The sequence below is a fragment of the Boleophthalmus pectinirostris genome, unplaced genomic scaffold (genome assembly GCF_026225935.1).
Source record: "Boleophthalmus pectinirostris isolate CB_2022bp ecotype Guang Dong unplaced genomic scaffold, ASM2622593v1 HiC_scaffold_22, whole genome shotgun sequence".
NCBI lineage: Eukaryota > Metazoa > Chordata > Actinopteri > Gobiiformes > Gobiidae > Boleophthalmus > Boleophthalmus pectinirostris.
In genome coordinates this window covers 21,004,103-21,031,452 of record NW_026571190.1, presented here as the reverse complement: position 1 = coordinate 21,031,452, position 27,350 = coordinate 21,004,103, and the positions used below count along the sequence as shown (strand labels likewise).

Genomic DNA, 27,350 nt, shown 5'->3' with positions numbered 1-27,350 from the left:
ACTTTTTTTTTATTTCAGAAGCCTAAATATTTGTTGCTGATTTTCGATTGAGTAAGTTCATATCAAAACTACTGTAAGCATTTCATCTTGACATCATCCAAACATTAAGTGTTTTTGTCAAACAAAATCTGTAAAATCATCAACCGTTGAAACCAGTCTCTTTCGTTGACCTGCAGCTTCAGGGTTTTGTTGGACAGACTTCTGCGAGTGGCCCTGTGTTAGTGAGATGCCCGGTGTGGAGCGGGACTGGATATCCTCCTGAGCCTGGGACATAGTAAATATAATTAGGCATTAATAAATAATTAGCCTACAGTAACTAGGTCCATTGGACCTAGGGCTGCCACTGTGTTGTCCATGGATACCTAAAAATGTCTTCATAAATCTAGGGTCTAGGCTTATGTGGAAATGACCAGGTATGGTATCAAAAAGGACAAAATATGTTGTTGCAATTGTATATACAGAACATTGCTATTGCTACACTAGGATCAATATAAAAAATTAACCTCCCAGTTCACAATGTTATAAATGTAGTCATTTGAACTTTGGCTCAAAAACTTAAAGTCTCATTAACCAATCAAATCAACCACCCAAAAGCAAACAAAATAAAATATTCTGTATTCATGTTTCCCACAAACTTTTTTGTTCCTAATTGATAGTGATTTTGGTGTTTTACCCTTGTCCGAATGCGCTTGATATGCCTCAGTCTGGCCAGCCACTTGGAGGCGTAAGCATCAGACGGGTTGGCTCTGTACTGATGAACCAGAGATGCCATCTGAGAAAACACAACAGTTTAGGTTGGAACTCTTAAACTAAAGCAAATACACAAAATGATTATAGACTCACATTTGCATGTAGAGCCATCTGTCTCACGAGGAGGGGAAGGTTGCGATCGGACACAATTTTTGCAACTGTTGTGTCCACTAACCCTTCCAAGTCTGAAATAACCAAATATGTTGATACTGACTGTAGAAACTGTACAGGCCCACTTACAATGCAGAAATTATGACATTACCTTTGCGGCACTGGAGTGTCACAAGATTACATTCATAATCAAGAGGTTTTATTATTACTTCTACAAAGTTAAACTGACCCTGAGCACAAATGAGAAAATGTTTAAAAGAAAAATGATCACCGATGAACAATACAATTAAAGTGTGCTTTACCAACCTTTATTGTGCCCAGCTTGTATTCCTCCCCAGAGTCGTTGTAAACCACCATCACAAAATCATTGCCAATGTGACGCTTTTTGTTGCAGCAACCTTTGTCACTCTCTCGGTTCGGCATCAGTGTGGCAATGTGGAAGATGGCTGCAAAAACAGAACTTTAAAGTAAATCCATTAACTAAAGTGATAAAGCACAGTTTTATATCAGTACTAAGTAAATAAATAAAATTAGAGCTTAAGTTTAAAAACAATAAAGTTCTAAACTTCACAATAAGTCAAGATGGAATACAAACAATACACAAAGTACTTATTCTTAAATATGGCCCATTTATTTGTTCATTTTAATATGGACATGCATTTGAATAGGTTTAACATGGGGGGAACACATGGGCAATGTTTGTAAAATATTCAGTCCCAAAGGTAGGTGGGGCTAGGGATGGGCATTGAAATTTTCTTAATCGATCGTCGGAAGAATTAACGATCGATTATCGATTAATCATTAATGTTTTTATATTAAAATGATCATCATTATTATTACTATCTGCACTACTAATCTGCATAAATAAATTCAACTTTACGACAAATAAACCGTAACCACTCTAGACTCTCACAGAAACAAAACTTAAAACCTCATCGCTAATTTGCATAAACTAAGCGAAGATAAAACTACAGCTCTTGTGCTCTGATGCGGACAATTTCTGTCGGATTAAAGGACACGACTCAGTGGAATACAGGTTAGTGTGACCATATTTGCGCTTGTCAAAATCAGGACACCGTACAGGAGGTGGGAGGTGGGGACTCGTCATCGACATGGCGCTACTCTCACCTGGCAAGGCTTTTTCCCACTGGACACCCAAACATATATGCTGCTTTGTTAGGGTGACCATATTTCCGTTTGTGAAAACCCGGACACCTTTGGGGGGGGGATTTCTCAGATTTTTTTTTTTTGTGCAATTTTTTACAGCGTATGAACGCGTATTGTGTATTACAGGCGGGTAGTAATTACACACAGGTGGGTCAGGACTAAACCAGGTCTAAAGCAGGACTAATCTTGGATTTAAGAAAGAGAAGGCCAAGCAGTTTGTCCGCAAAGCGCGATAGGGCAATTGCCGCGTTTAACTCTGTAAGGTGCAGAGCTGAGCCGGTCCTTTCTCCTGCGTCACCTCCAAGCCCGTCCTGACGGTGAGTCCTGTTTCAGTTCTGGTTTAGTCCTGGTTTAGTCCTGTTTAGTCCTAGTTCAGTCATGGATTAGTCCTCCTCTTCAGTCCTGGGTTAGTCCTGGTTTAGTGTTGGTTCAGTCCGTGGCGTAGGCAGCGCAAAAGTTTGATATAATCTCGGGTTAACGGGCAGGTGTGGTCCTGTACTCGCGGGTGCAGTGTTGTACTGGGGGTCTCCAAAAATGGACCCGTGCGGGACTCTGCGCTGTTGGCTCCATTACGGAATAAATGAATCTTCAGTTCGTTACATAAAGAAGGAGGAAAATAACAAAAGGACGACAGCAGCAATAAGTTTTAAGAAGGATGTAAAAAGGGTTGCACCTGTCCTGTCTAAGGAAAGTGTATAAAGTGTGTGGTGAGGGGTTTTACAGACTTAAAACAGATATAATTAAAAAAATATATATATATCGCGGGTTATTTTTAGAACGTAACCCCCGCGATAAATGAGGGACACTGTACTCTCACTTCTCAACCTGTGCATATGGCCTCCCACTTGTCTCGACCGGGACGAAAAACGAAGAATTTCTTGTACAAGTCATTGTTAAATGCGCATTTGTCCTTCGGTATGTTGCAGACTGACCGACTGTTTGTGTCTGTCACTCCTTCTGAGTCACAGAGAACTAAGAGAGACGCTCAGTTTAATGCCCCCAATGAACGGTACTGAAAACCCGGACATTTGCATCACTTTATAAAAAAAAAACCCGGACGCCCAGGACAGGACGCAAAATACGGACATGTCCGGGGAAAAAGGGACGATTGGTCACCCTAGCTTTGTACACTGTGTACATGGACTCACACTTGTCCCGACCGGAACGGAAAGCGTGGAATTTCTTGTACAAGTCATCGTTAAATACGCATATGCACTTCAGTACGTTGCAGGTGGACTGACCGTTTGTGTTTGCTCGCTCCTTCTGAGTGCAGAAAGCTACATGTACGGACCCCCGTTTGGTCACGCTACGCACAGCAACCTACATTCGGTTTGTCGATTAAAATTAACGCAATCGATGAAATTCTTAATGATCAATTATCGATTAATCGACTAATCATGCCCATCCCTAGGTGGGGCAACTATGAAAATTCCATAAAATGTACCTTGCATAATGTCGTCATGCCAGCAGTAGGTGAACTCTCCATCATCCCCGTACTGATCCAGTCCACCCAAAAATATCTGGTCTGGGTCACAGTCCTTCAGATGGATTAATTTACCCAGGCCAGTGAGAAGGGCGGCATAGCGGTTAGAGCCATATTCATTTGACAAAATGGCCACCTCATTGTTTACCTAAAAAATAAAAAAAAGAGCGCAGAGGTTTAAAAGGAAATGTTCCAGCAATTATAATTGCAGATGAAGCATGATCTTTACCTGACCAGCCCCTACAAACACCACTCCAATCTTATGGGTGTCATATGGGGGCATTTGGTCCAGAACCTTCACAGCACGGTCAATCACCTGAAATTGTTAATTAATACAATAATTAAATAGCCTAATTGATCAAAACCAGCTGTATGTGGGAAGTTGCCTGACCTGAGTTTTGGGAAGCAGCAGGGGCTTGTTGGCTTCATTCCCAAAGAAAGGAGAGTGATAAAGCTGAAGAAAAACAAAACTGGAGCAAACAAGAAGAAATCATTTAATTCAGTAATATAAAATAATTTTCCTAAAAATATTTGGTGGTTAAACAAGTCAGAAGGAAGCCAACTTCAAGTATCAGATTCAGTTTATGGTTTATTGTTTAGTTTAGTTTAGTTTGTTTACTTCTGGTTGACGGCATTACCTTGGACTGAGTCCAGACATCTTCTCTGAGTTGCTAGGTCCAGAGCGGCTCTGATATGAGTCCCGGTCAGTGCGCCTCTCTCTGCGAGATGAGGGGGCAGACACAGAGATGGTGTGGCCCCTTGGGCGGTGGCCCCCTCCTGGAGAGATGGAGCCCTGAGACGCTGCTGCTGTGGGGAACTCCAACCTCATCTTGGACCCTACACTTTGGGACGATACTACAGTTGGACCCTCTGAGGTCTGTCCCAGTCCATTAACAGCCTCTTTGTCCTTGTCCAAATGTAGCGGGGGTTTACCATCAGAGGGCGCTCTTGGCCGCGATGAGTCTCTGGCGTCAGACTCTAGAGCAGCTTTGGAAAATGCCTCAGGCAGTGTTTGGAGCTCTGGAGAAGAGCTGGACTTGTTCAGGCCATGGCCCTGGGACTGACTGTGTGTCTGAAAGGGGAGCTCTGGTCCCTGTCCCGGAGTGGACGCTCCCACAGTGGGCTGGTCTATGGGAATGGCCCCCTCACTGACCTCCTCCAGAGTGGACTTCTCATCATCTTGACTGGAGGTAGAAGATGACTGGAGCAGAAAGGGGAGAGTTAGAGTTTTATATAAAACTAGACAAGAATATTTCTCTGTCACACACCCGGCTGAGCGTCCCATGGCTCTTTGTGTCTGTAGCCATAAAGATGGGATCAGAGGGCATGGCCTCAAACTCCTCAGTCTCAAGCCAATCGGCACGAGGTGCAGTGACCCCTGAAACTCCGTCCAGCACTACCACAGAATCTACAACGGCACAAGGGATGTTATCCGTAGAACAAATAGTAAACACGACATTCACTATGTCAGAATAGATTTTAGCATCTCAGCACTTCACTCACAATCTATATTACAGTAGACAGTCTAGTGGTAAAATCATGAAAACAGAAACGAAAATTGCATGCATTATTGATTGAAATGTTAAAAATTTGACAGACCAGCAGCAAATCCAGCGCCTACAGAGACCAGCGTTTAAGCACACACTGGAGACAGACAGATCAATACACTATGTGGCTCTGCTATTCTGATTGATTTCCTTCATGCACTGCTTTGCCTGATTAGTTTACTCGAACACGCTGCAGCTACTCCATCAACTGCCCAGACTATAATTTCAAAACCTCCAAAACCCAAATTACAATTAGTTTAATAATGTCCAGGCTTTTCTGTTGATAATATCAGTGTGAGGTTAGGAATCACTAAAAGTTTTTTTTAACCAAGACAAGAGTTAGAGTTCAGGAAAATTATAGACAAAAAGCAGATATTACAAAAAATCAAACGCAGTCCATATATTATTTAAGGATTGATACAACAAACTGCAAGCCAATGTTGAGCATCACTTGTTACAGCCCCCTAACACATGAGCAGAAACCCCGTAGTCGCACACTTTCAACTTTTCCTTTAGTGTGTTCAAATGGCTTTATTTATTTATTATTAATAATCATATGTTTATTCTCTCCTTTACAAGCTACTTTATATAAACCGAGTACTATAGATTGACTGACATGTTGATGGTGCAGGTACACACCTGTCACTTTAGCTGCACAAAGAGGCCATTCGGGAAATACATTGACATTTTTATAAGTTCATCATAAATTAAATATTAAATATCAAGGTCTGGCACGGAATTAGAATAAACACCCTTTGTAGACAGCATGTTTATCAGAAACTATTAAATAGATTTTTTTTTTTTTTAAATACAATGCAGGTGGAATGAAGTCACAATGACGAACTATAGATCTAGTCACTGGTTGAAGTCACACATGATTTTTATGGCCAAGTGATGTTGCAGTGTGCCGATACCCTCTATTGTACAGGAGGACACACTAAACGGGCGGGGGTGTCAGTGGCACAGGAAGTGCACGGTACCTGCCCAGGAAATGCTCCTGTGCAGCCGGCCCGGGCCCAGGGGTCCCGGGGGGACCGAGCCCTGACCCAGAGACCATAGAGAGCCGCCCACTGCAGCCGCAGGCGTTACAGCAAACCATAAACCAGCATGAAAGAAGATCAAAAACATTGAAATGAATCAGAATAAAGTGCTCAAAGGCAATGGGGATAAAGAAGAAAGTAAAAAGAAGACTTTCAAATTAAAATGAATGATTGATGTTTAAAGAATTGATGAATTCATGAGCTTATAGCAACTGAAAAAAGACATGACCCTAAAAACAATTATGTTGACCAGAGAAAGGCGCTCAATGAGCCTTGTGTTCTTATCCAGAGGAGATCCAGCAGAGAATAGCACTTCTCTCAGTCCATTAAATAACATCAGAGGCATGTACTCAGGCAGAAGATGCACTCATGCATTATACACTGTGTACAGTGTAATGCGCGTCTGACAGTTCTGTGCTCACCCGTGTTGGAGCGCTGGATGAGGTTGGCCTTCCCTGAGACGCTGCCAAGTGCCTGAGGTTCAGACACAGGAGCTGGGGCGGTGGTGCTTGCCGGGGCACTGGCCGTTTGAGCGGGGGGTTCCTTCACACCCTCCATGGACATCAGCACACTGGACAGCTCCTGCAGAGGCATGTTCCCCAGCTCAGAGGAGAACGGACTGGGAGGGTTCTCCAAGCACATGAGCCAGCTCGTGTTCCCTGGAGATAAAAGACTCACATAAATCATTGTTATAAGCATGAATGAACCTCATGTGCATTTGAAGAAGCAACTCTTATTAACTTAAACAATATACAGATTAGTGAAAACGTTATTTTTGGTTTCTTGCATACCAGATGGGCGGCGAATGAAGATCTCAGCCCAGCCCTGTGTGAGCATGGGCACGAACTCTGCCAGACTGGGGTGGTCTTTGAGTGGAGGAGGAGCAGTCGATGTGGTGGAGGAGGGAGGTCCCAGACCCTCCAGAGGTGGTCCTGCTGAGGGCGAGAGAGGGGCAGCTAACTCACCCTCAGAGGGGGACACCAGAGGGCTAAGACTCTGAGCTGGACCAGCTCGGAGCGCATGTCCACCTGTAACAAAGCAGGAATGAGCATAGTGTTTGCCGGAAATGTGCCATGCCAAGTACAGGCCTTCTCTTTTTGCTAAGGTTGGATTACTAAAAACTCAGTGATAATTTTGGCAAAAGTAATGATGACTACGATAATACCATTTTAATGTTTTTACCCCAGTAGGTAAATTTTATGTTAAATCTGTGCTTTACTATGCAACTATAGAAGAGGAGAAATGCTTAGAAGCTCATATATATAAAATCTATACACTGTTCATCTGCACATTACTATCATCAAAGCTTCAAGCTTGCAGTAAACAAAGTCCATCATAACACAATTTATCTGGATCAAAATGTTAAATCTTTTTGGAGACATTAAAAAACATTTAAGTTTAATAAAAAGCCATATCCAAAAGACCTAAAATCTGCAATGTTGTACAGAGTTCAAGAAGGCATTTTCAAAACATGACAACTTAATTAAATATAGGTAAAATAAGTAAGTAAAAGATAAATGTGAGCAATAATAAGACTTAAGAAATTTCTTGGCAACAACATCAGTAAAACACAAAGCCAAGAAGCGATTATGCCCTGAAAAATAAAAGCTTTGTTCTGACTTATCAGAGAGCCACCTCAATCTCATTACCTGATATGGAGCGGACACGAATGCGTCTGTTCTGCTGTTGGCTTGACTGGGACTCTAGTTTGGCTGGAGCCTCTTTCGTTATTCTGGTGTGCAGAGACGGATCTGACCTGAAAATGAAAAAAAATAATATATATATATAAAAAATTTATATATATTATATATATATAAAAATATTATATATATATATATATATATATATATATATATATATATATATATATATATATATATATATATATATATATATATATATATATATATATATATATATATATAATAAATATATATATATATGTGTGTGTGTGTGTGTGTGTGTACATATACATACACACACAACATATTGTATAGAATTACTGTCAACTAGTCTATTTTAAAAGCTACGAGTCAAAATAAATATTTCACTTGTCGTATACAAAGTACATGCTTTTATTAACACAAATGTTTACATAAATAAATAAACTTTCCTTTTGTTAGATTCATACAGTACAACATGCTACTACAAGGATATTTATGTCAAAATAATGGTATAATGTGGACAATGTGATCCTCACCTGGTCATCTCCCCTCCTCCACCCAGGTGCTCATTCATGTCCAAACCCAGAAGAGCTTGTGTCCGGACCCCTCCACTGGTCGTTATGGTAACCAGTTTGTTGCCAACAAGCCACGTCATGCTGCGACCTCCAGCGAGAAGAAACTCAGCAATGGGAGACCTAAAAAACACACAATATTGATGTATCCCTATTCTGACCTATGAAACCGTGAGAAGCGCCCACTTCGCTTTTGCCATGGTAATGAACCTAAATAAGAAATGTTTAAATGTTTGGCTAGAGGAAGACACGCCCTGGCACTTTTCAGCCCCCATCACACCAGACCTGAATTCCAAAATAAGATTTATGGAAGCACTCAGTTGTTACTTTGTGGATCTTTAAAAAAAAAGTCTAATCCAAAGTTTCTATAAAAATGAAACAAATGACAATATTTCAAGAATGAAAAAAAAACATTGAAAGCTTCAGATAAATTGCCCTGACCACGACACAAATAAAAGACACCGCCGTTTGATTAAACAATCTCAGTGAATGACTTTCTTCATAGAAAGAAGAGGAACGATGTAAATTGTTTATGCCGTGAATATTATTTCATTGTTTGAATATTTACTGATTTTGAAAATTTGTGCATGTCTTTTGATGGATTTTATCTACCAAAACTCTTCTTCTAGTCAAACACTCACAAAGGCCACATGAGGTCTGCTTTAACCTAGGACTAAAGTTAATCCAGTTCTTTGAGTCAATTACCTTTTAAAAATATAAAAATTACTGTGCAGTAAAAAGTTTTTAAAACTAATGTTTGATACACGAAACCTTCTAATTCTATACTAAATTTATTATCCTAAGACTAGCATCAAATCAAAATGAGATACTCATTTATCATTTGAAGTGTAGATACTGAAAAAAAAATTATATACAGTTTCATATCGTGACATCACTGGTAGTGTTGATGGTCATGTTGTGCTGGATCAGTATGTAAACTACCTAAGTACAGTGCACAGACCTCTTGGGTAAAGCAGAGAAGTTAGAGAAGACATAGCGTGCCATCATGTCCAGGCAGGTCTCCGTGAGCTCCAGGTGGACCGTCTTCAGCCCCTCATCCGCCTGAGTCACAGAGTTCTCATCAGCGGAGCCCAAACTGCAGGTAGTGGTCGATGTGTGCATCCTGTACAAGCACAAAGTGGTGGTTCAACAGCATATTATATTAAATATCACCATAAAGGTAGCCATGCACTGATAATGTACTTCAAATTGATGGATTAGTTACCCACAAACATGCAAATTGTCAAGAACAGTTTAAGGTTTGATCACTCAACGAGACACATGCAACATCTTATATAGAAGATATGTACAATAAGTATGACATAAAATCAGCAAACTGGAACTAGTTCAAAGTGGTCTCAGGAGGGTGAATAATTAAATTTTGAATAAAGGCAATGATATTTTGATGAGCAATAACAACAGTCTTGCGCTAATGGACGTTCTGGAGCCTCTCAAGTGCACTCAACCTCTCTGTATCCACAACAACCACTAATGTGCTTCACAGGCAAATGAAATACACATTTGCTACAGATGTTAACATCCATATTAAAAGTAAGAGGTAAATGCAGTGGCCTGTATGCCAGTACAAATAAAAAGGAGAGAGTGATAGATAGCTTCTCACAATTTACATCAGTTACAAAATGAATCATTTAAAAGACTCAAGCTGAGATGTGTCTAGTTGTCTATTAGAGACAGGCGAGTACAAAGAGAGTACAAACAGAAAACTAGAAGGAAAAATCATATCAAACAAAAGTATTATAGTAATTCAACTAACTGTTCAACTAATCAGTTAAATGTTTGGTTATTTTATTTATTTTTTTTTTTCTGCATTTCTATAACCATGAAATGCACTTTGGTACATCTGGACATTAAAGACAGAAGTTGGAGCACTATGTACTCTTCAGATTGTCTGATTTAAATTCAACAGGAAACAACCACTCTGAGTTGGTGCCAGTGTGTGACTTGACTAAAATGTAACACATTTAAAACAAACTGTATACTTACCACTTATACTGCGATATGTTCTTTCAAAAAAGATGACCATGACCACAGTCAGGGATGTTGATGTTTTAAACACATTTCATGGTTTAATTTTTTTAAATAGTATGAAAATTCAATTTTGAATTCAACATATTGATAGTCCATACCTGACTGTGGCCATGTTGTCTACAGATCACAAGTTTACATATCAGTCCTTTTGCAAGCAGCCATTTAGTATTTTAGCTGATCAAATACAACACTGCAGCTGTTTCCAGTTCAATTTTTTTAGTTTTTGTAAAGACAACTGTTGCCACCTTATGGACAGTATTGACAACTGCAATGTTGCATGTATTAGTCACTGAACTGAAAGAAGCCAGGCAAAGAGACAAGCAATAGGATATGAAGCTAGTATTTGTTTGTGCAGTTATGTCGGGATAATCAATAATATGAAAAAATATATTCAAATTCCCCATCCATTCACCCTGGAAAGTCCCTAATTCCCACACTATGAGATTGCCATGGTCATATAGCAGGTGAAATGGAGCAACACAAAAAGCAAGCTAGATGTGATAAAACTGCATCTGTTTAAATTAAACACACCACCCTGAGTGACATTTGTATTATGTTGAACTCTCCAAAAAAAAACATATGTTAGTCAAACATTAAAAATATACATGGCAAAAAAACATTAAACCAAATTAAAAAAGGCAAAAACATGGATCACAGTGATGTCCGTAAAAGCGACATGCAAAGCAAAACAAAAAGGATTTTTTTGAAAGCAGCCCAAAAAATAAAAAATAATAGACACAAATCTTCCTCCAGCATGCACCACCCATCCAAAAGAGCCACCATAACTCTCTCACGGCTCAGCAAGACATTGCCCCTAACCCATCGCCCGTCCCGTGGAGGAAGTAAGGAGTGTCTGAATTACAGTTGACTGATTGTTTAGGGGTTTTTTTTACCCATAAGGCCTTGGTCTAACCTGCGGACCGCATGATCGGAGACGCTGATGCTGCGGGACCGGAAAGCATCCATGGCGGACAGGTCCCTCAGTTCTTTAACAGGAGACTGGCTATTGGCAACTGCCACTGCTGCTGCCTTTGCCACTTTAGCCGCCCGCAAACTGGTGTGTGGTGGTAAGGGGTAGGTGGTAGTGGGCATCATAGGGGAGTATTTTTGGGATTTTGGCATTTGGGGGCATTGTGGTGTATGAACCAGGAGGGGCCAGGAATAACCCGTTAGCAAAAGAGTAATACAGAGGTCATACAGAGGTCATATAGGTCATATAGAGGTCATATAGGTCATATAGAGGTCATATAGGGGTTAGGCAGGTTTCACAGAGGAGGCAATGGGGAAGCAATGGAGGAAAGGATCCAGGATGACACAACGACCACCCCGCCCCAAAACCACAAGGCAGCACCCAATTGCAGGAGGCAGGGCAGGGGTCAAATGAGTAGTCGAAAGGAAAAAAAAAAACAAGGTGAAAATTAACAGCAGTGAACACAATGAGTCAAATCACAAGAGTGGAGTAAGAATAACTGAAGAACAAGCTAGAGCAGAAGGTACAAATATCCAGAAAAGAAAATACACACAGGTATTCAGGAGAGCAACAAAATAATATTAATATCATTTAACATAGCAGGTACATAGAGAAGCTGAAGAAGTCAAGAGAAGTCATAGAGGTTGGGATGTACTCTGGCCTGGATGATGTTAAGACACAGGGATGACGACAAACTGAAAACAAACTGGTTAAACTTTTGGGTTGAAGAACAGCAGCTATATAAAAATATTCATAAGAACTAAGATGTATGTAGTATTTTGAGTAGACCTTTGTAGTAGCAGTCTATATTTTTCAGCTTTATATGTATTTTATATTCATATACAGTTCTCCAAACCAAAATATAGCAACAACACATAAAACAATAGGGATTCCACAAAAACTGATGATGAAGCAAAGGCTGACAGAAAGGCTAGAGGGCTAAAATGAATTTGAGATGTTGTATGTGTATATGAATAGCATGGCTGTTTATATCTATAAAGTTGCTAAAGCATTTTAATCACATTTACATTTACTGCACATTTATATACGTAGGATATTGGTAAAGGTCTTAATAAAGTGACACTAAACTTCCTGGTATATTTTTGAACCAGCAATGAATGTGTGATAGTGTACTGAATTTGACAAAAAGTAAAATGAAGCATACTTAAATGGGAAATGTCTGTTCTAATAAAAACAATGGAATTTTTAAGTTTTTCAAATTACCCTCAAGAAGTTAAAACATAAATGAAACAATCCCAAATAAAGTGATGGCTTCTGAGAATTGCATGCGATTCATGTGATAATAATAAACAACAAAAATGAATGAAAAAAACAATGTAATAATCACCATGGCAACCTAAGGAGTCATTTCAGCATCAGGATACTGGGACCCAACATTTTTACCATAGACCACAATGTCTCTCAAAGAGATACATGTTTAAAACAATGTGCTTACTTTACCTCTTAGGCCTTTCATTGAGGCTTGTGCTTCTGGCACGAAATGAGCTTTGTTCGTGACTATCATCAAATGGCAGCAGGGCATTGGATCGAAGACCCTAAAAACAAAATACATAATTCAATAATGATTTTACACAATAGCTCAACCAAATCAAGGAATTAAGGAAACATACAGAGCTGAACAGCAGGAAATTGGGGTGAAACTGTCAAAGACACCAACATCCATTCATTTTTTTCTGGCACAGATAATTTAAGCCATTTTAAGTGACTGAAATACTCTGACTACACTTACCATTTGAAACAAAATGCTTTCAAATTCTAATAAAGTGAGTTGTACCTTTGTGATATACTGCACAAAGTCTTTGCGGAATGGAAGTCTGCAGCGGATGAACCACATGGCAATCACATGGTGGGCAAGAGAAACTATATACTGGTTAAACCTAAAAAGCACAACAGTTAAAGCATGTCATAGAGGATGATACAGTGGCTTTACATGTGTGGGCACTCACTTGGATGGGTTTGTGTAAGGCAGCGAGATGGCGAACACACTAACATACTGCTCAGCTACAAAGTTGGCATAAAGATGGGGAAGGCGGACCAAAGCTAAAACAAAGAAAGCATTCAAGTTAATATAAATTCTTTAGTTATTACTAGTGAAAATAACAATAATTCAGCAGATAGATCTGTTTCCTGGCAAACAATTGTCAGTTTGGTGTTTTGCAATTAATGAATATATATATATATATATATATATATATATATATATATATATATATATATATATATATATATATATATATATATATATATATATATATATATATATATATATATATACACACACACACACACACACACACACACACACACACACACACACACACACAGTGTTGGGGAGTAACGGATTACATGTACCTGCCGTTACGTACTCAGAGTACAAATTATGAGTAACTGTATTCCGTTACAGTTACTGTTTCAATGAGTGGTAATTGGATTACAGTTACTTTGCTGAAATAAGTGGATTACAAACTTAAATGTGAAACCGGAGCTACTGGCACTGGTGAAAACAACCTGCATAGACTCATAATATCTACACTACTGTCCTATAATGACCTGCGACATGAGGGGACACACACACACAAACACACACAAACACACACACACAAACACAAACACACACCTTCATCATCGTCATCAACCTGAGAACCCACGGACCACGTCTCCTTCCGTAGTTACAGCGCGGACACCGCCGTCTCGTGCGCCGCGTGTGGACCGTGTTTTCTCGCGTAAACCGCACTTCCTCCTGTGCGCCTCTAAACCAGAACTAACACCAGGACTAAACCAGGACTAACCCAGGACTAAACCAGGACTAAAGCAGGACTGAACCAGGTTTAAACTAGGACTAAAACACGACTAAACCAGAACTAAAGACCTGGTCTAGACCAGGTCTAAACAACATGACACCTAACAGTAGGTTGACATAATTTAAGGTGATCTCATATAATTTCTCTATCAATAATATTTTTTAATCTGGTGAAGGAAAGGCTTATCTTGTTACTGTCTTTTAACAGACAAAACCTCTTATATTAAGATGTCCTGGTCTTTGTTTCTCTACAGCAAACAGTTGCTTATTCATGGAGACTTGGGTTCAGACAATTTGAAGACAACAAACAAGAATTTTGAGGATGTGGTTGCTACATTCATGTCGTTTAAAAAAACATGACAATATCAAGTAATCCAAAGTAATCAGATTACGTTACTCACTTTAAGTAATTTAATGGATTACGTTACAAATTACATTTTGGGGTGTGTAATCTGTAGGGGATTACATTTTAAAAGTAACCTTCCCAACACTGTGTATATATATATATATATATATATGTATGCGTACTGGCTAAAGAAGCTCACTGCCCTCCACAAGCGCCTGGCAGCACAAATGAACCAGCTGCTAAGGGATGGGACTCACCCTGAATGGTTAACCCAAGGGCGTACGATCCTGATCCTAAAGGATCCTTCAAAGGGTGCAGTCCCATCCAACTATCGGCCAATAACCTGTCTCTCCACAACATGGAAGCTCATGTCAGGCATCATTGCGGCTAAGATAAGTGGGCACATGAATCAATACATGAGCGCAGCACAGAAGGGTATCGGCAAAAACACCAGGGGAGCCAAACACCAACTCCTGGTTGACCGAACAGTCGCCCGCGACTGCAGAACCCGTAAGACCAACCTGTGCACTGCCTGGATTGATTACAAGAAAGCCTATGATTCAATGCCACACACATGGATCACTGAGTGCTTGAAGCTGTACAATATCAACAGGACTCTAAGGGCGTTCATTGCGAACTCGATGCGGTTGTGGAAAACCACCCTTGAAGCCAAGGGGAAGCCACTTGCACATGTGTCCATCAAATGTGGCATATACCAAGGAGACTCACTGTCCCCACTACTGTTCTGCATAGGCCTGAACCCTCTCAGCCAAATAATCGACCGCACTGGCTATGGATACCGACTCAGAAACGGGGCCACCATCAGTCACCTCCTCTACATGGATGACATCAAGCTGTACGCTAAGAGTGAGCGAGACATCGACTCACTGATCCACACCACAAGGATCTGCAGTACAGACATTGGGATGTCATTCGGGCTTGAGAAATGTAGCAGGATGGTGACAAAGAGAGGGAAGGTAGTCCACACAGAGGGGGTGTCACTCCCAGAGGGAACAATAGCAGACGTTGAGGACAGTTACAAGTACCTTGGTATCCCACAAGCAAGTGGCAACCTCGAAGAGGCAACAAGGAAAGCGGCTACGGCCAAATACCTGCAAAGAGTGAGGCAAGTCCTTAGAAGCCAGCTCAATGGCAAGAACAAGGTGCAGGCAATCAACAGCTACGCCCTGCCAGTGATCAGATACCCTGCAGGGATTGTAAGCTGGCCAAAGGAGGAGATACAGACCACAGATGTTAAGACACGAAAGCTCCTGACCATGCATGGAGGGTTCCATCCCAAATCCAGCACCCTGAGACTGTACGCAGGCCGGAAGGAAGGGGGCCGAGGACTAGTGAGTGTGGGAACCACTGTCCAGGATGAAACATCCAAGCTCCTTGAGTACATCAAGGACAAGGCCCCGGCAGATGAGGTGCTCAGAGAATGTCTCAGACAGTGGGGTCCAGAGGAAGAGGTGCTGGAGGGACCATCATGGCAGGACAAACCCCTACATGGGGCGTACCACCGGAACATAACTGAAGTGGCTGATATCAAGAAATCCTACCAATGGCTTGAGAGGGCTGGTCTGAAGGACAGCACAGAGGCACTGATCCTGGCTGCTCAGGAGCAGGCCCTGGGCACTCGAGCAATAGAGGCCCAGATCTACCACACCAGAAAGGACCCACGGTGTAGACTGTGCAAAGAGGCTCCTGAGACAGTCCAGCACATAACTGCGGGGTGTAAGATGCTGGCAGGGAAAGCATACATGGAGCGACATAACCAAGTGGCGGGCATAGTGTACAGAAACATCTGTGCAGAGTACGGGCTGGAAACCCCAGGATCAAGGTGGGAAACACCTCCAAAGGTTGTGGAGAATGACCGAGCCAAGATCCTGTGGGACTTCCAGATACAGACTGACAGAATGGTGATGGCGAACCAACCAGACATAGTGGTGGTGGATAAGAAACAGAGCAGAGCCGTGGTGGTTGACATCGCAATACCAAGCGATGGTAATATCAGGAAAAAGGAACACGAGAAGCTAGAGAAATACCAGGGGCTCAAGGAAGAGCTGGAGAGAGCCTGGAAAGTAAAGGCATCAGTGGTGCCTGTGGTGATCGGAGCACTCGGGGCTGTAACCCCCAAACTGGAAGAGTGGCTACAACAGATACCGGGAAAAAACAACGGACATCTCAGTCCAGAAAAGTGCAGTACTGGGAACAGCAAAGATACTGCGCAGAACTCTCAAGCTCCCAGGCCTCTGGTAGAGGACCCGAGCTCAATGAGGGTGAGAGAGACCTACCACCGTGGAAGGTGAGAAACACTTTTTTTTTTTATGTATGTGTGTGTGTGTGTATGTATATGTATGTATATGTATATATATATATATATATATATATTTATTTATTTATTTATTAGGGGTGTCAAATTATTGCGTTAATTGCGATTAATTAATTACAGTCATATTTAGAGCGTTATGTTTTTTAATCGCGTTAATCTCATTTTTAATCTCTAACTTTACCGTTTCTGTATGCGAGTTGCTTTATTATAAAACCTGTTTTTATGTGTTGTTGGGACAACACACACACACACAAAAACACATTTATACATTTTTTTTTTTTCGGTAATTCCACTCATTGCCGGAACCCCACACAAAACGCGCGCAGTAAGAGCGACGTAAACGTCATGTTAACGTTGGCGGCGTCAGTCGCACAATGGACGAGGTCGAAGAGCCAGTAGAACAGAGTCAGCAGTGCACAGGTAAAAACACATTCGTGTCTTGGAAATTATTCTCCCAATGTGAAATATAAAAGAAAATAACAAATATAATATCGCCACTGGTGAAAACAACCTGCATAGACTCATGATGTCTGCACTACTGTCCTATAGTGACCTGCCACATGAGGGGACACGCACACAAACACACACAAACACACACAAACACACCTTCATCATCGTCATTAACCTGAGAACGCGCGGACCACGTTTCCTTCCGTAGACACTGCGCGGACACCGACATGCTCCCGTGTGGATCGTGTTTTCTCGCGTACGCTGCGCAAACCGCGCTTCCTCCTGTGCGCCTCTAAACCAGAAGTAACACCAAGACTAAAACCAGGACTAATCCAGTCCAGGACTAACCCAGGTCTAAACCAGGTCTAAACCAGGTCTAAACCAGGTCTAAACCAGGACTAAACCAGAACTAAAACCAGAACTAAAACCAGAACTAAAACCAGAACTAAACCAGAACTAAAACCAGAACTAAAACCAGGTCTAAACCAGGACTAAAACCAGAACTAAAACCAGAACTAAAACCAGAACTAAAACCAGAACTAAAACCAGAACTAAACCAGGTCTAAACCAGGACTAAACCAGAACTAAAAACAGAACTAAAACCAGGTCTAACCCAGGTCTAAACCAGGACTAAACCAGAACTAACACCAGGACTAACACCAGGACTAACACCAGGACTAACACCAGGACTAAAACCAGGACTAAAACCAGGACTAAAACCAGGACTAACCCTTTCCAGGACTAACCTAGGACTAAAGCAGGTCTAAACCAGGACTAAAACAAGGACTAAAACCAGTGATCTCGTATATAAAGCATTTCTCTATCAATAATATTTTTAATATGGTTAAGGAAAGACTGGACTTTTTATTGTCTTTAAGTAGGCAAAAGTTATTATGTTCAGATTTCCTCGTCTTTGCTTCTTTACAGCAAACAATTTCTTATTCATGGAGACTTGGGCTCAACAGCCAATTTGGAGAGATTTGTTAAACAATAAATGACTTTAGAAAGTCACTTTTTTTAAACTATATCAGTCTTTTGATCTGCCACAATAATGTAATAATGAATTTAAATGAAAATACCTCAAATTGAAGGCTTTTCTCAGCAATTTTTAGGTGAGATTAAAATGAGATTAATTAGATTAATTAGATTAATTAATTACAGATCATAATTAATTAATCTCTCAATTTTTTTAATCGCATGACAGCACTATTATATACATATATCTATCTCTATATCTCTATATCTCTATATCTCTATATCTCTCTATATCTCTATATCTCTCTCTATATATATATATATACTTATATACTTTTATATGAGTTTAATGTGGGTTAAAATGCAGTGAAACAAAATGGCCTTGGAATATCACAATGGTGAGTAGTGTATTAAAAAGTGAGGACTAACTGGAGAGGAACTCGAGCATCGGTGACGCCATGGCGACAGTGGCAGAGATGTGGGTGAGCTTCACGATCAGAGCGGGGAGTAGCTTTATCATGATGTCAGGCATCTCCACGGTGCACATGGTCAGAGCCACCACACACTGTTTGGCACAGCGATAAATGAGACCGGTCTCCAGGCACTGAACCAGCTCCCTCTGTAAAGCAATGTATAAAAATTACTGTTAATACTTTAGCAGTAACAAAATATGTTAAATCTTCTAAGTCACTTGACTAAAAGAATCACACTAAGGCTACGTTCAGACTGCAGGGCTTTATGCTCAATTCCGATTTTCTTGTGAAATCCGATGTTTTTGCGAGGTTGTTCACATTTCCAATTAAATGCAACTTGTCTGTGACTTCAGTGTGAACGGTAAACGGCCCGAAAGTGTCCCGCATGCGCACTGGAGGACACGATGACGTCAGCCCCATGCGTCAACCGCAACGAGCGTACTCTGTGTTTACGGAAGTTGTCCAAATATGGTCGCGAGCATTGAGCACCAAGCGATTTTACAGTTCCGGATGGATGCGCTTTGGCCGTTCAGACTGAAGTCGCATGTCAAAAGATCGGATATGTATTGGATTCAGGACCACATATCCAAGTGGCCTGGGTCGCATTTGAAAAATTCGGATCTGTGCCGTTCAGACTGTCATTAAAAGATCGGATACAGGTCACATAGAAGCCAAAAAATCGGATTTGGGTCACTTCAGGCTGCAGTCTGAACGCAGCCTAAATGTCATTTTGGTATTTGACCTTTGATTTACGTATAGCAGGTGACTGAAGTTAGTAAAACTAACAGTCATTAGTTTCATTACTGCCTTATAACTATGGTCAATGATAAGAAAACCTATTTAATACCATATACTAGGGATGGGCATGATTAATCGATTAATCGATAATTGATCATTAAGAATTTCATCGATTACGTTCATTTTAATTGACAAACCGAATGTAGGTTGCTGTGCGTAGCGTGACCGAACAGGGGTCCGTACATGTGTCTCTCTGCACTCAGAAGGAGCGAGTAAACACAAACAGTCGGTCAGTCTGCAACGCAAATGCGTATTTAAGGATGACTTGTACAAGAAATTCCACGCTTTCCGTTGCGTTCGGGACAAGTGTGAGTCCATGTACACAGTGTACAAAGCAGCACATATGTTTCGGTGTCCAGTGGGAAAAAGTTTTGCCAGGTGAGAGTCGCGCAAATGTCAATGACGAGTCCCCACCTCCCACCCCGTACGGTGTCCTGGTTTTGACAAACGCAAATGTGGTCACACTAACCTGTATTCCACCGAGTCATGTCTTTTAATCCAACAGAAGTTGACCGCATCAGCGCACAAGAGCTTTAGTTTTATCTTCGCTGAGTTTATGCAAATTAGCGATGCTGTTTTAAGTTTCGTTTTTGTGAGAGTTGCTCAAAACTGCGTTAAACACATTATAATCTCAAACGGATTGATGTGGCTCTAGAGTCGTTACGGCTTATATGTCGTAAAGTTGAATTTATGTATGCAGGTTAGTAGTGCAGATAGTAATAATAATGATGATCATTTTAATATAAACACGTTAATGATTAATCGATAATCGTTAATTCTTCCGACGATCGATTAAGAAAATTTCATCGAATGCCCATCCCTACCATATACAATACTAAATATCACAAATAACTGAATCAAAGTCAAAGGGAATGTTCATCTGTACCCTTGATTCTAATGTTTATGATATACTTAAGTACCTGTCTGGATTGTTCCAGATAGTTGTGATAGGATGTAATGGCAGTGAGGACGGGCACCACAGCCAGCTGCACATCAGTTCGAGAAAATCCTTCTGGAGTTTTCTTCAAACGTTCAGAGATCAAGCGATCTGTCACCTACAAGACAAGTGTGAATGCTGCAGTAACAGTGCGTCAGTGATTGCATCGTTTGAAATAATATTTTGTACCATGCTGCAGAGGTGAGAACAGAGTTGGTCTAAGTTGCACTGGGAGGTGAGCAGAAGCACTTTGTACTGCAGTGTCCATGGTAACTTATCAAGGACAAGCTTCAAAACCTTCCAATCGGTCTCCTGCAATTAATATAAAAAATACATAAAATAAATATAGAAATATGTTAAAGGTGCATTGTGTAACTTTATGGTTGGGGTCCATGACCTGCTTGTAGCTGCTGTCCCTGGAATGTTCCACAGTATGACATTAAACAGCTCAAAAATATATATAAAAACCTAGAAAAACTGGCATTCTGACTGGGAGGGGGGGTCACCTCTCCACAAATCTGTTTTGCAACTTGGTCTGGTTTGGTGTCCATGAAGATAGAAAGGTATAATGCTATAGTGTGAAACATTCCAGACAAAGCAGTAATGTCTCCATGATGAAAAGCATTTGGCAGACCCTTCACCAGAAAAGTTGCACATTGCACCTGTAAATGTTAATTTCCACATTTTTTTTTAATAGGACTGAGTTATACCATCTTGAGGCACTGTAGAAGCACACTAAAGGCAGGTGCATAGGGTAGGTATGCTGTGCGGACTGAAGCTGCTGCAGGAGGTGGGGGGGCCGGAGGTGCAGGGCTGCCAGCAGGAGGCGATGTTGTTCCTGTTGGCTTCTTTTCACTGACACGTTTCTCTGACTCCCTAAAACAAAAATCTGGTCACTTGGGCAAGATGGGAATCACCACACTTTTAAATAGTAACAAACAGGTTTTTACCCTGCATCACAATAGCAATATGGACTGAATCTTATAGCCCCATCTTTATTTGGCACCCCAATGCGATGAAGAGAGTCAGCACGCATCATCAGAAAGAAATCAAAAACCTGAGGGAAAAAAAAGTAAATTAGTTATTGACAGTTGTGAAGCTTATTAGATAAATCCTGTGCCTACTTCTATGTATAATATACACCTACTCAAAGAAAATTTAATGTAAACATATCTAGAAAAAACCTGAAGTAATGGTTAATATAAACAAGAGGGGAAAAAATGTGTTAAGGACTCACCTGAAGGCGAATACTGGATGCAGTGGATGAGCAGTACTTGTTCTTATAGTGAAGCTGCAGATGACTGATAAGCAGCTCATACACACGACTGGCATGGCTCGCAGGCAGACTGTAAAGCTTACTCTGTATTTAGAATAGTAATGTTTATGATCAACACATTGTACCAAGATTAAAATATGCATTGTATATTAACATTGCCTTACCTGTAAGATTTCCAAGAGACCAAGGATAGCTGTTCGGACATCCTCCATTGGCGACTCAGCAGAGAGATCCCTTTCAGAAACTTCCAAGGGTCCTGAACACACCAGAGAGCGACTGGCCACCTACAAAAAAGTTGTATACTTAATAAATAATAATTTGGCATACACATCTATAAAATTAACGTTGATCATACTACAGTATAATGCTACAACCACAAGCAAAGTAGGCAGACCTGCATGTAATAAATTGATCCATGTTGTAACCTTTTTTTAAATAAAGCTGTTATCGTCTAGTTGGGTTATATTACATCAGAATAACTTATGGCACCACACAGATTTGTCTACTGCTGACCAAGAACTCCCTCCAATTTTTGGGGGTTAGTCATCATATTTTGAATCTTGCATTACTGATCTGAAACATTACACTTTTTGCTTCTCCAATTACATCAACTTCTACAAAATACTATATTGCTGCCTACTAACACTCCAATAATAAAAATAATACTACATACATTTTGTATATCACTTAAAAAAACAGCATAAAAATAAACTAAAAAGCAAGCAAAAATGTCAAAGGTAGTAGTGAAGAGGAGATTTCAACTGTCAATGCATACAAGTTTAATGCTTATAAAGTGGCTTATACCCTTTTTACATCAGTGGTCATACTGTCATTCCTGATCACGCTGGTACATTTCTCTTTACCCGCTCTATGATATCCAACAGACTGGTGAAATGGTGAGTGTTGCAGCCCTCAGCCAGATCCACCAAGAGCTGAGTGGCCTGTTTCCTCACAGCCAGGTCCCGGTCCTCCGCTATCCCACTAAGCTGAGGAATCACTACCATTTCAATCAACTCATCCTGTATGAGACAAGGAAACGGAAAATATTACAAACTGAATATTATGATTTGTACCCTAATTGGACTATGAAAATGCGCAGACCTCATACAGCTGCCGGTTGGTACTCAAAACAAAGGAGAGGATGTGGAGAACTTTAATCCTTATTACACTGCGTGTCTCATTCCTGTGAGTGACATCAAAGTGCACAGCAGACAAAGCAAAAAAGAAATATCTTAAAAATAGGCAATACAAAAGAAGGAAAGTGAAAAGTTTATATACAACAGTTGTCAAGGAGGAGAATGTTTACTGCTACTACTAATAATAATAGATGAATGCATGTTTTCAATTATAAAAGAGAATCCTAATGACTTCTACCTAAAAAACTTTTCCATGAGGTGGTGCAGGCTTTGAATCCACCCATCTTTGGCTGGTTGGATGGACTGAGCTCTGTATGATATGAGCGTCAGCACTGATGCATCCTATCAATATGAAAGGCAATTAACAAATCTGCTCAAAGTGTAAAGAATAATTAAAGTTTAGTGAGAGAAAACCAACAGATCTCTTGTCGGCGCATTTCTCCACCAGACTGAAAAACTTCTCTGTGGAGCCATGGTAACCATTCTGCTCATACAGCTCCTCCACAGTGGTCAGCAACTCATAGACAATGGCCTTTAACTCCACACTTCCAATTGTCTAAAAAAAGGAAAAAAAGAGAAATGAGACACATTTTAATACTTTTATTTACAGGCAGTTACAGAGTGAACTGCAATTGTGCAAATACCTGGATCTGCTGCAGTAGTCTCTCAATGATACTGAGTAAAATGTCCCATGTGACAACCTGCAGCTCCTTCCCATACTTTTTTATGAGTCTAGTTATGGACAGGACGATTTCATATGAAACCACTTCATTGGCACATGACATTGCCTGACGAGGTATCAAATAGCAACGATTAAAATTATGAATTCAATATCCATATCTGTTTGGTTTATATTGATATAATAGCAATCAAAAAAATACAAAACGATACAGTCAAACAAAAGAGATATTTCATGTCACATCTTGATGTGTACCTTATAGAAAGATGGCAGGACAAGGGTAGGTGTGTTTTTGAGAGCAGGGAGTCTATGTGCACCCCACAGGGCCATCCCAACAAAAAATACAGCTCCTCTCAACAACGGAGCATCTTCCTGGTATGCCCTGGAGATATTTGCAATAATAACTTAATACCAGAAAAAAAAATGTACCATTTTAATACCGATACTGTAAAACTCACCTCTCTTCCATTATTCTACACATAGTGTAAATAGCACTGTGGCCGAGATGAGTACCTAAGACCTTCCTCATTAACTGGAGAGACAATTATAAAGAGTGTGAGATTGTGTTTTGATCTGTGCCATAGAGACAGGGATAAAAATATGTTATTTACCTTCCAGCAGGATTCACAAAACTCTTTGACATTAACAGTGCGACAAAGTGTAATAATGAAAATGGTGAGTGAGTCCGAAGGGAGACAGTTGTAGCATACGACTGCATCTAAAACTTGCAACGCCACCTTTAAACAAGAGTAACAAAACAAGCATTAAAAAACAGCATTGCCTTGCATAATGACCATAATAGGAGGAAGAAAACACTGACTTCAATGTCGGTAGAGGAGGTTGTTCGATTGCACAAAAGACATATTTTCCTAAATGAAATGATTAATTAGAATGAATGATTTTGTTCACTACATTTGCAATTGTAATAATTCTGTGTAGAAACTTACTGGACCATGACTGAAACATTCTGATCCAGATAGCAGCTGTTGAACTTCACAATATTGACAAGTACATGGAGAAAGTCAGAGGTAAGGCCAATGTCCATCCACAGGAGGACAAACCGTGCTGAAAACATCATCATATAAGTTAATAACCTTTCTATATTTTTTCAAACATTCACTGTCCATCTTTACCAATGTCCTCCTCCAGGTATGTAATGTCTTTCCCATTTTCTGTCAAAGCTTTAAAAACCTCCAGTCGCTCTGATAGGTCCTCGTTGCATGGCTGATAGTCTCTAATTACTTTGAAGAAGAAGGCTCTGAGAGGTCCAAGTCGCTCCCCCTGCAAAAAGCCAAGGATTATAAGTAATACATTACATCTTCATGCTACCCAGTACTACCATCATGTTTCAGTTTGAAAGCTGTTCAGATTGTCATTAATTTATTTTCTTTTTCTATAAAGCTGTCACAGAATAACAGCTTATTCCATTTAATGAACCTTGAACACAATATAATTACTCACACATGCATTTATCAAACAAAATACAACTGAGTATGCAAATGATAAAGAAACACAGTTATGGTTAAAAGAAGAATATAGATTTTGCATAATATGTCCATTTTAAAATAGTGGTAAGTTAATGTAGCGTAGTGCAAAAAGAAAAAAGTATGATGCAATATATTCATTTAAATTAAAGTCTAGCTTGTTTTTAGACTATGGGGAGAAGATATGAAAGCACTGGTCACTGTTTCTAAGAGTCTCTTTGACCCTTACCTGTCCCTGAATGATGGCCCTAAGCAGCTGCAGGACAGCGTGTCTGGCCTCAGGTGGCTGCTCTGGAGTCAACATATCCTCCACTGCTTTCCAAACAGCCTCCACAGCATGCTATAACACATATATTAAATGCTAATTTAACAATTATTTAACAGTTCCACACTAATTAAATTAAAAACGCAATTTATCACAACAGTTCAGGTCAGCTAGTATGACTATAGTACAGACTGTAGACTACTATATCAGCAATAGTCACATAGTATCATTAGTATGTAGTCATTGATATTGTTTATATCGTTATTACCTAATGCAATCAAATATTTGTTTCCATTAAATAAATGTTTGAGTTAATTCATTCAAATACTATGCTATAATGTAATCTAATCATCATCACAATATAAAAAGTCATAGCTAAACAAAAAAACAACAATATTATAGCTGAATGGAAGCCAAATTTGACTAAATGGGTCAAACAATTACCTCTTCAAACTTTTTTGTTTTGGCCAGATCACACACTTGATTCATTATTCTGACCCGATTGTTGAGGCCACAATCAGGCTGTAGCTCCTACAAACCAAAAACATGTTAATTTGATTTCACTTTGAAGCTAAGTGTAAAATGCATCATTTCTGACCTTTATAATTTCCGATGTAATTATAAACTCAGAAGGCTTTGATTCACTCTGTTTGGTTGGTTGTCGCGTTTGTCCAAGACCCAGAATCCCCTTCACCTTTTCCTTTAGGCTCTCCTTGCTTGGCTGTTTGTTCATTGTGTGACTGCACAGGCAAGGGCAGGTGGCTGCTTTAAAAAGGTGACAAGACTATAGGATTTATAACAAATATTAGAATGCAACAAAAGAGTATTTATAATGGATGCTGTAGTCCCTTAGACCTTTAGTCTATTAAATCGGTCAATAATATTTTAGTCAATTGAAAATTGTATTAATCAACAATTAAGTTATTTATTTTAAAAGGATTTATACTAAACAATATTAGAAGGGGGAAGGTATGGATTGGATTTTTTTATTACATATAATACACAGTATCGTACACCTGTTCTGAATAAGAAAACATTTTAGCAAAATCTCCAGTGTAGTTGACGTTTTGTGAGTTTTGTGAGAATCTGACTGAGATACAAGTTTAGATCATAAAAATACTTGTTGCCACAGTCCCCAATTTAGTCAATACAGTGATCAGCAAGACATTTCTTTAGTTGACCAAAGTCTACTATGGCTCAATTAATAACACACATAAAATTAGCACATCTGTTTGAATATTTTAAGTGCATTTTTAAAATAGCCAGGTTGAAAGTTATTTGACCATCACATGCATGTTAATGTGACTAAATGCATTTTAAAATTAGATAACATTCACATATTTCCATTATTGTGAACCTCTTGTTACTTCTAAAAAAAAAATGAAAGATAGGTTTAAATATAATTTAAATAGTTTGTTTCTCAGTATCAGAAAAGATAAACAGTTTTTTTAATTTAAAATGTTGCTACATCATCTCCAACTCCAACTAATGGTTTATTAACATTAGGCTTAACACGTTAACAAGACTGGTGTAAATGCCAGCCTGTAAATGTGTAAACCTGGGGGGCATGATAGAAAAATGTGCTGTCATGTGGACTTGACAAAGACAGAGGGAGGGAGGTGAGCAGACAGACAACGGCTGCTCTGTTGGTTCAGTAAATCAACAACAACACAGCGCTGCATCATTTAGACTGCCATACGAGGGCATTTACCACCAAAAACACCACTAGATCATCAAGATCGTAAAGAGAATATCATGCATGACACTACTGTACGTTAGCTACGTATTTCAAGGGCTAGCATTTGGCATTCAAGGTCTGGTAGCTTTAAAACAACGCCTTCATCGCCCCCCTTTTTCTCAAAGATCTTACCTTTGTCAGGATGTGTCGGCCTTGGCTACTTTGATATCTATCTACAACTGGATGCAACCATCACACCGTGTGAATACGAACATGCATTTGCAGCTGGGAGGCTTTTCTAGTCCAAGATCAGACCTCCACTTCTCAACCGGATGGCACTAATG

At 39.9% G+C, this 27,350-nt stretch overlaps 1 protein-coding gene across 6 annotated transcripts; it reads right to left on the bottom strand.

Annotated features, from left to right (window-relative positions):
- Positions 1-27,350, bottom strand: tsc2 (TSC complex subunit 2). Of its 6 annotated transcripts, XM_055158592.1 has the most exons (42): positions 27,199-27,350; positions 25,927-26,093; positions 25,773-25,859; positions 25,293-25,403; positions 24,713-24,860; positions 24,527-24,644; positions 24,400-24,448; positions 24,191-24,316; positions 24,038-24,111; positions 23,835-23,961; positions 23,545-23,688; positions 23,319-23,456; positions 23,139-23,242; positions 22,866-22,947; positions 22,628-22,783; positions 21,929-22,048; positions 21,726-21,848; positions 21,439-21,545; positions 21,199-21,364; positions 20,678-20,800; positions 20,472-20,606; positions 18,710-18,899; positions 13,321-13,414; positions 13,149-13,251; positions 12,815-12,909; positions 11,297-11,437; positions 9,296-9,457; positions 8,299-8,457; positions 7,748-7,854; positions 6,890-7,126; positions 6,521-6,757; positions 6,039-6,128; positions 4,780-4,919; positions 4,150-4,712; positions 3,903-3,981; positions 3,741-3,827; positions 3,473-3,659; positions 1,168-1,307; positions 1,013-1,091; positions 844-935; positions 674-772; positions 1-264 (listed from the first exon to the last, which is right to left on the bottom strand). In XM_055158592.1, exons 2-42 carry the CDS (start codon positions 26,059-26,061, stop codon positions 118-120), a joined length of 5,601 nt encoding a protein of 1,866 aa, XP_055014567.1. In that variant the 5' UTR covers positions 26,062-26,093; positions 27,199-27,350; the 3' UTR covers positions 1-117. The 6 variants fall into 6 exon arrangements, with proteins under 6 accessions (XP_055014567.1, XP_055014562.1, XP_055014563.1 ...); XM_055158587.1 differs by lacking the exon at positions 6,039-6,128; XM_055158588.1 differs by lacking the exon at positions 6,039-6,128 and having other exon boundaries at positions 25,927-26,090; positions 27,199-27,347.